The sequence below is a fragment of the Drosophila serrata genome, unplaced genomic scaffold (genome assembly GCF_035046125.1).
Source record: "Drosophila serrata isolate PLE 108 unplaced genomic scaffold, ASM3504612v1 contig_160, whole genome shotgun sequence".
Taxonomy (NCBI): Eukaryota; Metazoa; Arthropoda; class Insecta; order Diptera; family Drosophilidae; genus Drosophila; species Drosophila serrata.
Genome location: NW_028257058.1, coordinates 1,087,390 through 1,102,366, shown reverse-complemented (window position 1 = coordinate 1,102,366; position 14,977 = coordinate 1,087,390). Strand labels below are relative to the sequence as shown.

Here is a 14,977-nt window from a genome sequence, read left to right as displayed (position 1 = left end):
CATTATATATTTCTTATTTATAGATCGTTAATAACACGAAACATTTTTTTGTTACAGCTGCTCCCAAACTAAACGTTCCACCTCGATTCAGAGACACAGCTTATTTCGACAAGGGTGAAAATGTTGTAATCAAAATACCATTCACTGGCTATCCCAAACCACGTATTCATTGGATTAGGGAAGGTGAGAATATTGAGTCTGGTGGACACTACCATGTTGAAGTAAAGGAGAGGCATGCGGTACTAACAATTCGTGATGGATCCCGATTGGACACTGGACCATATAGAATAACAGCGGAAAATGAGCTTGGCCTAGATACAGCTATAGTTCAAGTGCAAATAAGCGACCGCCCCGATCCGCCACGCTTCCTCACTATCGAATGTATTGGTACTGATTCGTTGTCTCTGAATTGGAAGGCCCCAGTATGGGATGGTGGCAGTGACATCACAAATTATTATGTAGAGCGTCGTGAGCATCCCTTATCATCGTGGATACGAGTGGGTAATACACGGTTCACCTCATTGGCCGTCAGTGGTCTAACGCCCGGTAAAGAATATGATTTCCGTATCTTTGCTGATAATGTTTATGGTCGTTCAGAGCCATCCGAACCGAGCACGCTTATCAAGACGAAAGACTCAATTAAAAAGAAGCCAACCGAACGGAAATACGAACTTGATGCGAATGGCAAAAAGGTGCGGGGTAAAGCCGATGGGCCAATCAAGGACTACGATTCGTATGTCTTTGATATCTACTCCAAATTTGTACCCCAGCCAGTTGAAATATCGCACCATAGTGTTTACGATAAGTACGATATATTGGAGGAGATTGGAACTGGTGCCTTTGGTGTGGTGCATCGCTGTCGCGAACGTAGTACTGGAAATATATTTGCGGCCAAGTTCATTCCAGTCTCACATGCCGTTGAAAAGGATCTGATTCGTAGGGAAATCGATGTTATGAATCAGCTACATCATCAAAAGTTAATTAACTTGCATGATGCCTTCGAGGATGATGATGAAATGGTTCTTATATTGGAATTGTAAGCTATTTAATGGAAACGTATATATTTTTCAAACTATATTTATATCCTATTTTATTTTTTTAAACAGCTTATCAGGTGGTGAACTGTTTGAACGTATTACCACCGAAGGTTATGTGATGACGGAAGCTGAGGTTATTAATTACATGAGGCAAATATGCGAAGGCATTCGGCATATGCACGAAAAGAACATTATACATTTAGACATTAAGCCCGAAAATATCATGTGCCAAACTAGATTGAGCACGAATGTTAAGCTTATTGACTTTGGATTAGCAACTAGGCTAGATCCAAATGAAGTGGTAAAAATTACCACAGGCACCGCCGAGTTTGCTGCTCCAGAAATCGTAAACAGAGAACCCGTTGGTTTCTACACGGATATGTGGGCAACAGGTGTATTAGCTTATGTTCTGTATGTTTCTATAATTATTTGTTAATATAGTGTAGCTATTAATAATTTCTTATTTATAGATTAAGCGGTCTGTCACCATTTGCCGGCGATAATGATGTACAAACACTTAAGAACGTCAAGGCCTGCGATTGGGACTTTGATATACAATCATTTAAGTACATTTCCGAAGAAGGCAAAGATTTTATTCGCAAACTTTTGGTGGCTAACAAGGAAAAGCGTATGACGGCACATGAATGCCTATTGCATCCTTGGTTAACCGGAGATCATATTGGCACCACTCAAACTCTTAACCGTGATCGTTATTTGGCATATCGCGAAAAGCTGCGAAAGAAATATGAAGATTTCGAGAAATATTTATTGCCAATTGGACGGCTGTCCGAATACTCTTCTTTGCGTAAATTGCTAATGGAAAAATATAAGATTCATGATACGGTTATTGATCGGAGACAAGCAGCGCCACGATTCGTAATTCGACCATCATCCCAATTCTGTTATGAGGGACAGAGCGTCAAGTTCTATTGTCGATGCATCGCTATAGCCACGCCAACGGTTACCTGGTCACACAATAATATTGAACTACGACAGAGTGTTAAGTTTATGAAGCGCTATACTGGTGATGATTATTACTTCATTATTAATCGTGTCAAGTTAGACGATCGCGGTGAATATATAATCCGTGCAGAGAATCATTATGGCTCTAGGGAAGAAGTTGTTTTCCTTAACGTTCAACCATTGCCAAAAGAATTACCCAAATTCCGTACGGAATCAACGCCAGTTCGCCGTCGTGAACCTTTACCATATACATTCTGGCAGGAAGAATCCGAATCGGCGCCCAGTTTTACATTCCTATTGCGGCCGCGTGTAATGCAGGCGCGCGACACCTGTAAACTTTTATGTTGTCTTAGTGGAAAGCCTGTACCCACGGTCAAGTGGTACAAGGATGGCCGTGAGCTTAGCAAATACGAGTATGCCATGACCCATTCAGATGGTGTCGTCACCATGGAAATCATTGATTGCAAGCCATCCGATTCTGGGAAGTACAGTTGCAAGGCTACAAACTGTCATGGAACAGATGAAACCGAATGCGTTGTTATTGTTGAAGGTAAACTATGAACAGTTTTCTAAAAGGGAAACAAATTTAGAATTTTATATACTTTAATATAAAACTATATTTTGGGTTTCTATTGTGGCCCACTATTTGGGTTTTGTAGTAGTTTTGTTTAGGATATGAAATATACTTTTCAGTATATTTTTTTTTGCGTATTTTAATAATGTGAATAAACTTATTTTTTTCTAAATGTAAAAATTAAACTATTTCCCAGGAGAATGGGTCACACCTGAGCAGGCTCAACTTGCCCACAATTTTCTGTATTCAGGAGGTAAATTATATATTATAACATAAAAATGAGTAAAATGATTTACATTTTGTTACCCCTCCCTGGCATGCTCATATAATACTTCAATTGAACACAATATCAATTTAATATAAATTAGGTTGTTTTCCATTCTTAATATTATTAATTGCGGGGATGGGCAATAACTGATACGATATTTTAACAAATACGTACATTATATTGTACATTTCATTGTACGGCTCCTTATTATAATTTTATTAATTTGTATGTAAATATATATATAAACTTTAGAACAATTCAAGACAAAACAAATATAAGACTTACTAATCTTAAAACCAACACACCAACAAAAAACTTTCTACCGTTTCTTACATACATATTGTAGCAAACACTAAAATTTAAAACTAATATTTAATCGAATCAACAAGCGCAATGTATGAAATATATATAATAATGTTTTTTGAACAGACCGGAAGTACATAGAGCAGCCATTAAAGCCCGCTCCGCCACCAATAATAACATCTCGGCAATTCACCTCAACATCTGAAACAAAGGCAAGTGAAATTAATATTAATCGGCTTATAATAACTTATTATTATCTTGTTAGGCCAACAAAAAGGACGAAGCTTTAGACCCTCAAAATAGCATTTCTAGCAAAAAGAAGTACGCATCGAATAGTTTACAGACCCCCGGTAGCCCGTCGAGGTCACGTAGTGCTACCAAAGAACTGATACGTAAGTAATTTTAAATAAAATTGTTAATTTCGGCTCGTCGAAGTTTGTATACCCTTGCAGATTGCAATTCGATTATTAATAAATTAATTTTTACCTAATGAAAATAAAAAATACAATAAAAATTAGATATATTTATGTTAAAAAACAACGAAGTAATTCCTACTTTTATTACACTCACCTATACTTATTTTTTTTACAATCGTACAGTTAAAGTTATATTCACAATTTGGCGTTTTCCTCTAAATTTAACGATAGTTTCTATGACAGCTATATGATATAACCTCCCTATTATCATAAAACTAAAACCAAAATGTTATAATATTATAAAATGGCTATATCTAAAATTTGATGAAAATATGTTGAAAACTGTAAAAGCTATAATATTTAAATGCATTCATTTCTCAATCTTTCCTATGGCAGCTATATGATATAGTCTTCAGATTTTTATACAATTTTAAACAATTTAAATTCTAGAATAACAAAAATTAATAATAATAAGAATAATACTTTTCTAAATATTTTCCGATCGTTCTTATGGCAGGTATATTATATAGCCTTCCGATCCAGCCCGGTATGACTTATGTACGAGTGAGAGTATATAAAAGACTAACTGAAAAGTTTCATTCAGATAGCTGAAAAACTGAAAGACTAGTTGCGTAGAATAGGACAGACTGACGGACACCCGGACGAACAGATGGACGGGCGGACAGACGGACATGGCTAAATCGACTCGGCTGTTGATGCTGATTAAGAATATATTTACCTTATATGCTCGGAGAAGATTCATTCAGTGCGTTTCAAACTTCTGACTGAATTTATAATACCCTCCAAGGGTATACAAACGGTATACAATAAACATTTGGACATTCCTAGATCAACACTGTTGTTGGGGAAGATTGAGATTATAACTTCTTTATCGGATCGAAAAGACAGTCAGACGACCGGAAAATACATATATATTCTTCAATAAAAATAATCAATATCTTCTGGTCAAATATATCTTAAAGGAGATGTATGTGTATATAAATCAAATCAAATATCAAATATTTAGGTTCGAAACATTGTTTTAAAACTCTAAAAAACAGCTATATCTCAGAGTTAATGTATAAAATAAAATATAAATTATAAATTAAGTATTATAGCACCAAAGCTAAGCAAATAGTTTGGTTAGATCAACTCGATGATGATCAAGAATAAACATATATGTATGTTATATACTTTTTAAACGAATTCATAATACCGTGCAAGGGAACAAACATAAAAGTGGGTAATATTATATTGTTTTTTTTGCTATATATATTATCCCGTAGTTCCCCCGGATGACTCATTGATGTGCAAGCCAGAATTTACGAAGTCCCTTCACGATCTAACTATTCGTGATGGCGAACAATTGGTACTAAGTTGCCAGGTGAAGGGCGATCCAGAACCACAAATAACCTGGTCTAAGAACGGAAAATCAATCTCATCTTCGGATATTATGGATTTAAAATATAGAAACGGTACCGCAACCTTAACCATCAATGAGGTATTCCCAGAAGATGAAGGAGTGTTTACTTGTACGGCCACAAATTCGATTTGCGCTGTAGAAACGAAATGCAAGTTAACAATAATGCGTAAGTATTTTAACTTAGTCAAGCCTCAGTTAGAAATCACTTAAAGCCTTTAGTTTAGTAATAAATTATTAATTAGTTAATTAATTCATTTTTGTTTGTACATATATTTTTAGCTCTTGATAAGAACACAACAAAACGCCATGTGATCTCCAGTGACAAGGCACCAAAGATAGTGAGTCACTTGGAGTCGCGCTTTGTAAAGGACGGCGATGCCGTAACATTGGCTTGCCGCATCATTGGGGCTAGACACTTCGATGTTGTTTGGTTGCATAATAACAAGGAAATCAAGCCCAGCAAAGATTTCCAATATACAAACGAAGCGAATATATATCGCTTGCAAATTGCCGAAATTTTCCCGGAAGACGGTGGCACCTATACTTGTGAAGCCTTCAACGACGTTGGCGAATCCTTCAGCACCTGTACAATTAACGTATCTGTGCCCGGAGATGAGCCCAAGTACCCAGTTTTCTTAAAGTTCCCCACATCGGTTTCAATATTGGAAACAGAAAGTACCACATTTGAGTGTGAAGTGGACTCTGAACTTCTTAATTTAGTGTGGGTTAAGGACGGAAAGCCAGTAGATGAAACACATTCACGATACTCATTTACCAAGGATAGGAATCGGTATTGCTTTACAGTCGCCAAGTGTAATTTGGATGATGTTGGCCAATACCAAGCAAAGGCTGTGGCCAAGAAGGGAGAAAGTATATGCGCCTTCTCAATGAACGTACACAATGCAGAATCATAAGCATGCATATATGGCTTAAGAGTATGCCCAGATAATTTAGACTGCTCATCGAAAAGTCTCGCTGTCATCACATTATGCATTTTAAAGCATCATCCTTCCTGCAATAACAAAAACTCATAATTTCACGTATTATATTTAAAAATACTATTAATTTAATATATCATCAACAAATGTAAATTCACATTTTTATATAAATGGAAAAAAGGAACTTAATAACAGATCCTTCTACCATCGAAATTTTTAAGGCCTCTCAGTGCTTGGATGACTTCTGGCATCCTCAAAACTAAAATCTTTAAACTTTAGCCATTCAAGTATTTGAGACTATTAATCTTTCGAAATTGTAGATCTGTTGTATAACGAATTAATTATAATAAAATAAAAATCTGAAAAGGCAGTAATTGACAAAAACAAAAAAAAAGTAAAAGGAAATTAATAAAATAATAATAATAATATAAAAAAAAAGTTTCATTTTTGTGTTTGGACAAAACAGGTAAATAAAATTATACATAAATATCTACGATAATGTATACAAATTTTTTAAGTCGAGACAACATCCAGTTACAAAATACTGTCTTTTCGCACAGTCAAACCTTATGAAAAAGCTGGGATTTAGGTAGATGTGAAACTCCGATTCCACAGAGTTTCATCCACCGTTCGCCAGCTGCACAAATAGCAGTCGCTCATCCAAAAATATAAACAATTTTTAATACGAAATTCCTTGCTACACCTTCCTTGGTGTACTTGTAAGTAGATAGAAAACCTAACTCTGAGCCACCTATGATCTTGCCACTAATTGGTCATTAATTAAATAAATTGGGTTTGTTTGACACCTATCTCCTTGTTAGATGGGTAGGGGGGTAATAAAAAGTAAAAAAGGTCACTGATATCAAAACGCGTTCAATCATTTTCCCACGGTCGAATCCCAAACAAAAAGGTCACGTCGGCCCACCGGCAGACAACTTGTATAGCCCATAAAAAGACAGGGGACAAAAAATGTCTCTGAGCCATAAAAAAAGGAAGGTATCTTGTATACGAAGACTGCTAATTGAAGAGTTTTCAAGAAGGTTACAAGTCACATTACAATGAGAAGAGTGAGTGGTGGGATAAAAAAGGGTCTCAAAAGTCATTTGGAGAGGAACAACCGCGAAAGTCTATCAAGATCGGCAATACACAACCCTTTACCAAAAGTCATTTGTAAATGGTGAAATAGGCAAGACAGGCGCCGCACCCCATCCACTTAAGAGTTAATTAAGTAACGAGCCATAACTAGTAGAAGGGATTTCTAACAACCGGGTCATTAATTAGATAAATTAGGGTTATCCGACACCTGTCACCACCTTACACTATATTCCGTTAGGGAAAAATAAGATGGAGATCAGATTTTTAGATACCATTGGTTTCATTCCCTCTGACCTAGACACAATTGCAGGAAATTTCAATGAAGGGTATTTCAAAGTTCTTTAAAATCAATTTCTAAATGTAAAAGATTTCTCACTACTCTGTGGGAACGGTGTATTGCCATATGAATACTTGGATTCTGGCCAAAAATTATCAGAAACCTCTTTCCAAGGAACAATTTTATTTAGCAAATTAACAGACTCCGAACTGGAACTCTACCGAAAAACAGATGTTTTGTTGCTCGCAGACGTTTCTCAGACCTTTAGGGCTATTATTTCAAATATCTACCAACTCAATCCTGCTTATTATTATACAACTCCTGGCTTGTCGTGGTATGCGATGTTGAAACCTACAGGAATATACCTCGAATTATGTACTGATATTGATATGGAAATTTTAAATGGTTGAATCAACCAGAAATAGAAATGTATATATTAATTCTATTTGTGAGGAAAGTGAGTATGGATATATTTTAGAGGTACTTGCAATATCTATACTCACTTCACGACGAACACAATGACCTGCCTTTCTGTCCTGTAAACAGACTCCCTCCAAAAACCTCAAAGACTTCAAAGTAAATAACCGATTTTTGTGATAAACATAAATATATCATACACTATAAAACTTTAAAGCAGTGTATAGATAATGGTTTAGAGCTCAAAAAGGTACATAGTATCCTCGAGTTCAAACAAAAACCTTAGCTTAAGAAATATATTGATATTAACACGGAGCACAGGACTAGCGCTAAAAGTAATTTTTAGAAAGACTTTTTAGCATTTGAATAACAGCGTCTATGGCAAGATCATGGAAAATAGGTTAAATCGCAAGGACATTCGCCTAGTAACAGAATGGGAATGGGTCCCCAAGGTAGGCGTCCTAGATTATGTGCGAGGGACTTAAAAGCCAGGTCCAATTTTCGTAGTGCAACAAAGTTCAATAAAAATATGTATGCGATTTTGAATAGACTACATAACGTTTGTGATAAGCCAACATTCCTGGGTTTTGTAGTGTTGAAGTTATCCAAATGGAAGATGTATGATTTTCACTACTCATTTATGAAACCCAAATTCCAAAATGGACTAAAATTAAATTATATGGATTCAGATGCATTTATCTACTCTATTAAAACAGAGGAATTATATAGTGAAATTCGTGGTAATGTTGCTTTAAAATTTGATACATCTGAATATCCAGGCTGTATAATTTCCAGCAGTGTAATAAGTAGCGCTTAGGGTTCTTTAAAGATGAACTGCAGGGTAGGTCAATGACAGAGTTTGTGGGTCTTCGCTCAAAAATGTATGCCTACACATCAGCGGGTGTAGGTAGCGAGTCTTAAAAATGTGTGAAGAAAAATAAGGGATTAAAACAAAGTTGTTTAAAGAAAACCACATTTAACAATTACAAAAATTATTTGTTCATAGGACAACAAGGTAGTAATAGCATCTAGGTCGAGAGGGCATGATATAACCTCATTATATAACCTTTCGTAGGGAAATTGAGGGCTGTGTGACAGGTCTAGAAGCAGATTCAAGGGTTTAGCTTAGACGAATGTCTGCTCATTAAAACACCCCAAATAATGAGGGTGAGAGAGTAACTTTCAAAAGAAAATTAGAAGATTCTGAAAGTGCGCTCGACAAATTCGAAAAATAATTAATTTGGCATTACATCAGCATTTTTTCAATGAATAAAATGAGGAATCCGAAAATTGTATTTAGGTAAAACATATATTTTTTTATTTCTAGTATAATAATTTATTTAAAATATTTATTTTAAATTGTATATAATATTAAATAAGGATTAAAATTGAAACACAAAATAAATATTAATATTCAAGGGAAAACATAAAACTGCTTGTGTCTTTATTTCATTACAAAATTTTAGAGTTATTCATCCAACTGTCGGTGATTTTCGGGAAACCTAACCAACGTACAAGAGATCTTTTTCATTCTCTTTTAAGTAAAATACTTTCCCAACTAGGTAGGTATTGGGAAATCTAGTTTTTTTCAGCTAGGTACCTTCTCAACTATGTAGGTATTGGGAAATCTAGTTTTCTTCAGCTCTTCCATATAGAAACCACCCTTAATAGGATTTCCATTTAAGTCTTATAATAGATATGTTGTTGGATATGTATTTTGAACTTTGTTATCCTAAATATTACAACATTTCAATTAGAAGTGTACGATTTCTCAAATACTCCCTTATATTTTGAAATTCGAACATTTTCAAAAATGTTCAGTTTGTTGCCTGTAAACATTTTAATATTATTGTATACCTTTCTCAAGATGTGTTTGTCATTCTCAGCGTTCACTTCGATAGGAGCCATTTTTATAGTCCTGTGTATTTTGTTGTTGTAAAAGTTAATTAACTTTTTGTAAATATCAACCCACTTATAGCTCCAGTTGTAAGAAAACTCGTTCCACATAAGTTTTTTTTAGTGTTCTGTTGAATCCCTCAACAATTGAAGCCTTTAAAGTACTAAATGTTGAATAATGATTTATTTGATGTCGATTCATCCAAGACTTAAACTGTACATTAAAAAACTTATTCCCATCATCTGTTTGTATATGCTTTGGTACTCCATTGCTTCAACAACATCTTTTGCAGCCTTAGATTTAAGTGCTTCACATCACACAAATTTCGAGAATGTGTCAATTACTGTTAGTATGAAGCGATATCCATAATTCGAGGCAGAGTACTTTCCCATTTCCACCAGATCAGCCTGCCTTAACGAATTTATTCCCTCCGACGTAGAAACTGTTTGTGCGCAGGAGCATGTAATTCATTAATAATGCCTTGCCTACTCATTTTCAGATAAAAGACTAACAAATTATTTCGAAAATCTTATTTTTTCAATAAAACTTGAAACAACAACCTCAATTCTCTCTAATCGATCGAGATTTGACATCAGGAATACTAAAAATAAGTTCTTGTTGATGTGAAATAATTGAATCCCTCAGTCCTACAGACTTGTCGACAAATTCCTTGTTGGGTATATCTATAGCTTCTTTGGGAACCCCCACATTTTTTGAACGTTGAATATTAAAATTAAGCTGCATCAGTATCGATTGCCTCAAGGCCATCAAAACTTTTTCCAATTTCTTCTGGAAATTTTGTAATCAATGATTTGATCATAAATAGCTTTATCAACATATTCTTTGATGACGATGTCTGGGTTCTGTTTTGGGAATTTTTTATATGCCTTTTTATACCCTTGCAGGGTATTATAATTTCAGTCAGAAGTTTGCTACGCAGTGAAGGAGGCACCTCCGACTATATAAAGTATATATATTCTTGATCAGGATCAACAGCCGAGTCGATCTAGCCATGTCCGTCTGTCCCTCTGTCCGTCTGTCCGTTTCTACGCAAACTAGTCTCTCAGTTTGAAACTTTATAGTTAGCCTTCTTTATACTCTCACTCGTATATATGTCGGAACGGACCGTATCGGGCGACTATATCATATAGCTGCCATAGGAATGATCGGAAAATTTTTACAAGAAAAATTTTAACATTTTCATTTTTCAATAGAATTGGATCAAATTTAAAATATATCCATTTTATTAAACTCTTCAATTTTGTGTAAAATTTTATGAAAATCGGACTACTATAGTAGAATATAGAAATTAATACAATTAAATTTATAACTTTTTCAGTTTTCAGCTGATTTTCATCAAATTTAAGGTATAGCCATTTAATATTAGTCTTAAATTTTGTGTTAAATTTCATGAATATCGGACGAGTATATCATATAGGTGCCATACAAACGATCGTTTGATTTAGAGGAAAAATGCAAATCTGTGAATGTAAAACTGCAAATATAATATGTATAGGTGAATGAAATGAAAGCAGGTATTACTTCATTGTTTTTTAACACAAATATATATAATTTATATGGTATGAATTCCTAGTCATAGAAGTTCTAGCTGCAAGGGTATATAAACTTCGGCGTGCCGAAGTTAGCTTTCTTTCTTGTTTGTATATTAAAGTTCTCATCAGTATCTAGGTAGAGTCCTGTCTCAGTTTTCTTATATCGTTTTAAATGATAAGTGTTCTGCTTTTCATGTATATAACATCTAAACTTGTTAACGGTCATGATGAGTATAATCTCATTTGAATATTGAAACATAAAAAATATTATCGATGTAATTTCGTTTGTGTGATTTGTATTTCCAGCTGTTTCCGAAGCTATTAAAAGTTGAAGTCGTTCCATTAACTCATTCGGATCGTTCCAGTATACTTTATTAGGTTTATTCCTCTCAAGTGACATGAAATCTGACCCGGTTACGTTTTTTATGTCGCGATTGGGTATAGAGTTGGAGAAGCGTAAATTAGCTAAATGTAGTTTGATAATTTGAGAATGTTTTTATGCTCTTGTGAGGAACCAACGGATCCCCACTCAACATACTATGTAAATAATGTATATAAAAGTAGAAACGGAAGACTCAAGGAGGGCAGATGCATAGGTAGTAGTAGGAATAGCTGCAGGGATAGTGTTAAGAATAGCATTAAGAATAGTAGTAGGAGTAGCTTTAAGGAACAACATCGCCACTGGATTCGACACACACACACACACGGCACAGAAGACACACACCCGGCAGAGCCCACCGCGGCATAGCCATACACACTTGGCAGAGCCCTCCGCGGAATACCCAGCGAATAGCCATACACACGGCAGAGCAGCGCATGACAGGGCAGAGCAGCAGCATAGCTATATACAGCGCATAGCCATACAGATGGCAGAGCAACGCACGGCAGAGCAGCAAGCATATTCACACCCACAGAGCAGCGCACGGCAGAGCAGCAGCATAGCCATGCACCAAAGCAGTGCAGCGCACAACCATATCTATGGCGGAGCAGCGCACGGCCGAGCATCGACACAACCACACACACACGGGATCACAGCGAAGAGCTTCGCCGAAGCCGCTCGCCGACGACGAAGTCGATAGCAAAACGTGGAGGCAGCCGAGCGGCTGTAGGCTGTAGGAAAGTCACGTAAGCATCACGCCACCATGCGAGATCTTCGGGAAACGGCCGAAGCCCAACGCTGGCACAGAGCAGCATAGGGATCTGCGGAAGAGTCTCAGAGTCCCGGGCGGCACAACGCTCAGGGCACAGAACGACGCGGCCGGAACCCAATCCGACCACCCATCGTGTCCACCACCGTGGACAGGCGACCCCATGATGTAGGGGATAAATTAGGTTAGGGGCTACCTTTAAAGAAAATAAATATGACTACGACTCTTTGTATTTGTCCGGTTAGGGTTCCCATCCCCTTTTCCCTGTCCTACCACCTGGCTTGGTGGCCAAGGCGGGAACGGTACCCGGGTGACGGGGCCATGAGCGCCGAGGCCCCTGTGGCCATAGGAGCCGGTCCAACCTCAATCCGAGAGAGTCTTCCCTCCCAGGCCGAGGAACACGCTATCGGGAGACGGGGCGTGGTCCGAAGCCGAGCCGCACATGGCCGTCGGTGGAACAGGCGTGGGCATCCGGGTGACGCGCCGATCCTGGACCGCTGGAAGCCTGATCGGAACAAATTTCTTCCCCACCTACTCCTCCCATCCTGTTTCAAATCTCGGCCTCTGGGCCTTTTTTTCAAGTCCGGCTTTGTATTTATCCTGGCCCGTTATTAGTATCCTTACATTCTCGTTCTTTTCACTTGTCCGTTTGGTAGAAAATTTCTTCGGTGGACATTAATTTTTGGTAAATCTCTGTAAAGCTCCAGATCATCTGTATTATAATTTTTTGTAAGATTATGGATTATTAAAGAATATAATCCGGTAGTGTGTCGCCAGTTTTTTTCCATCATCAAATTCAATTTTATTATTTGATACATTCATTTGATTATTCCCCAACATTGATTGCCCAGATTCAGTTTTGTATGGTTCATAATCGTCATCACTTTTCAATCTCCAATACAATGGTTTTGTATTCATCATAAATAGGTTTTGATTTTTTTTGTAGCTGCAGTGTGAAATGTTAGTTTCCTTTTCTTCATAAGCGGAGTTACATTCTCTTTATCAAATTTAGATTGATAATTTTGATTGACTCGCCCTATATTAGTCAGGAATTTTTTGTTATTATTATTATTAATATTCTAGGTTTTAAATTGTTTTAACTCAAAGCATTTCGAGTTTTATTTAATTGTGATAAAATATTTTGGTTTATTGATGGAATTTGAAAATATTTAAAATCGAAGAGTAGGGGTGGTTATTTCAGTCTAGGGGTTGGGAATGCACTAAGAGATAATTTATTAATCGTCAGCATATAATATACCTGATCTGATAAACAGACCTGATATTATCAGGTGAGTATCAGGCGAAATAAACAGACCTGGTTGTAAGACCTGATCTGATCTGTTTATCACACCTGGTATTAACAGGTCTAAAAAACACCCCTGTTGTAAGACCTTATCTGATAAACAGACCTATTATCTCTTTATCAGACCTAGTATAAACACATCTGATCACACACACACAGAGCTAAAGATAAATGCCCATTAAAAGATACCCAAGACTTTTTTTTTCCAAAATAAATTTTTAATGTATTATTTATTTATTTGTTTTATTTTATTATTATTTTTTATTTAGTTATTTATTTTTAATTTAACTAAATTTAATTTAATTTATTATAATTATTTTAATTTATTGTTTTGGTTTTATAATGTTTATAACTAAATCAGAAAAATAAAATGCTGAAAAAGGTCCGCAAGTTCTTTTTCCCAAAAATAACATTGTGTTTTTTTTTAATTTAATAATTGTTTTTTATTTTTATTTATTTTATTTTTTTAAGTTTTATAATTTAATCTGAAAAATAAATGCTGAAAAGAAGATCCCCAATTCCAATTTCCCAAAAATAACATTTGTTTTTCATTTAAAAATAGTTTTATTTTTATTTATTTCTTTATCATTATTATTTATTCGAGAGGTTTTAGCTCGAGGATTATATTGTGCCCGAACTTGCCTGTTCCCCGTCTGGCTGAAAAATTGTAAACTCCAGATTAATGGGGAGTTTATTAAAGCTGAGCTTACTTTTAACCCTACAATTGTTAAGGACATTCATTAGCGGGGCCTGATGAATGTCCTTAACAAATCGTTGGGGTCCTCCTGGCATTGGAGTTGGTGGCGGTAGAGGTGGTGGTGGAGCCGATGGAGTTGGCGTTGGTAATGGCGAACATATTCATGTTGATGATGTGGTTGATGGTGGTGCCTGATATTTTTCCTAGACGAGGTACCTGATTTTATACCCATCGAGAAGAACATTTCTCCTCCTCCGACTAAAAAACATGAGTGGGTTGGAAGGGGATTCTAGGAAACAAAACATCTATCTAGTCATATTATTCACTTCAAATTTCTCGATTGGTGGTCTTGCTCACCCAGATCTCGGGCGACGACTACACATATATAGTTATTAATAAGACAAGAAATGATCGTGCTGCAACAAATCAATAACTAGGATTAAACCGGAAGAACTATAAAAAATTCACACATTGAAAAAAAGTCAGGAGAAAAGCGGAAGTAGAGAATAAAGAAGAGAAGACAGACACAATCAAATCATTGCGCAGACACGGATGTTATTGTGCTCGCTGTCAGCTGTCAGTTCAGCATCTGCTCTTCCTGTACTGGTTCAGCTCCCCTTCACTTAATGCCCGTCGGTTAGGGGTGCCCAGGGACAAAAAATTCTGCT

The 14,977-nt window shown here is 36.2% G+C and overlaps 1 protein-coding gene across 50 annotated transcripts in view; it reads left to right on the top strand.

The window, feature by feature from the left end:
• The window catches only part of bt (projectin protein bent), a 52,470-nt gene extending 46,110 nt beyond the window's left edge, over positions 1-6,360 (top strand). For all 50 annotated transcript variants that reach the window (XM_086826667.1, XM_086826666.1, XM_086826659.1 and 47 more), the window contains 8 exons: positions 58-1,036; positions 1,107-1,448; positions 1,508-2,550; positions 2,771-2,827; positions 3,272-3,357; positions 3,411-3,537; positions 4,848-5,150; positions 5,264-6,360. In XM_086826667.1, coding sequence (XP_086682793.1) covers positions 58-1,036; positions 1,107-1,448; positions 1,508-2,550; positions 2,771-2,827; positions 3,272-3,357; positions 3,411-3,537; positions 4,848-5,150; positions 5,264-5,898 — 3,572 coding nt within the window. In that variant the 3' untranslated portion in view covers positions 5,899-6,360. The remainder of the gene's footprint in view (positions 1-57; positions 1,037-1,106; positions 1,449-1,507; positions 2,551-2,770; positions 2,828-3,271; positions 3,358-3,410; positions 3,538-4,847; positions 5,151-5,263) is intronic.
• The last annotated feature ends 8,617 nt before the right edge of the window (positions 6,361-14,977 follow it).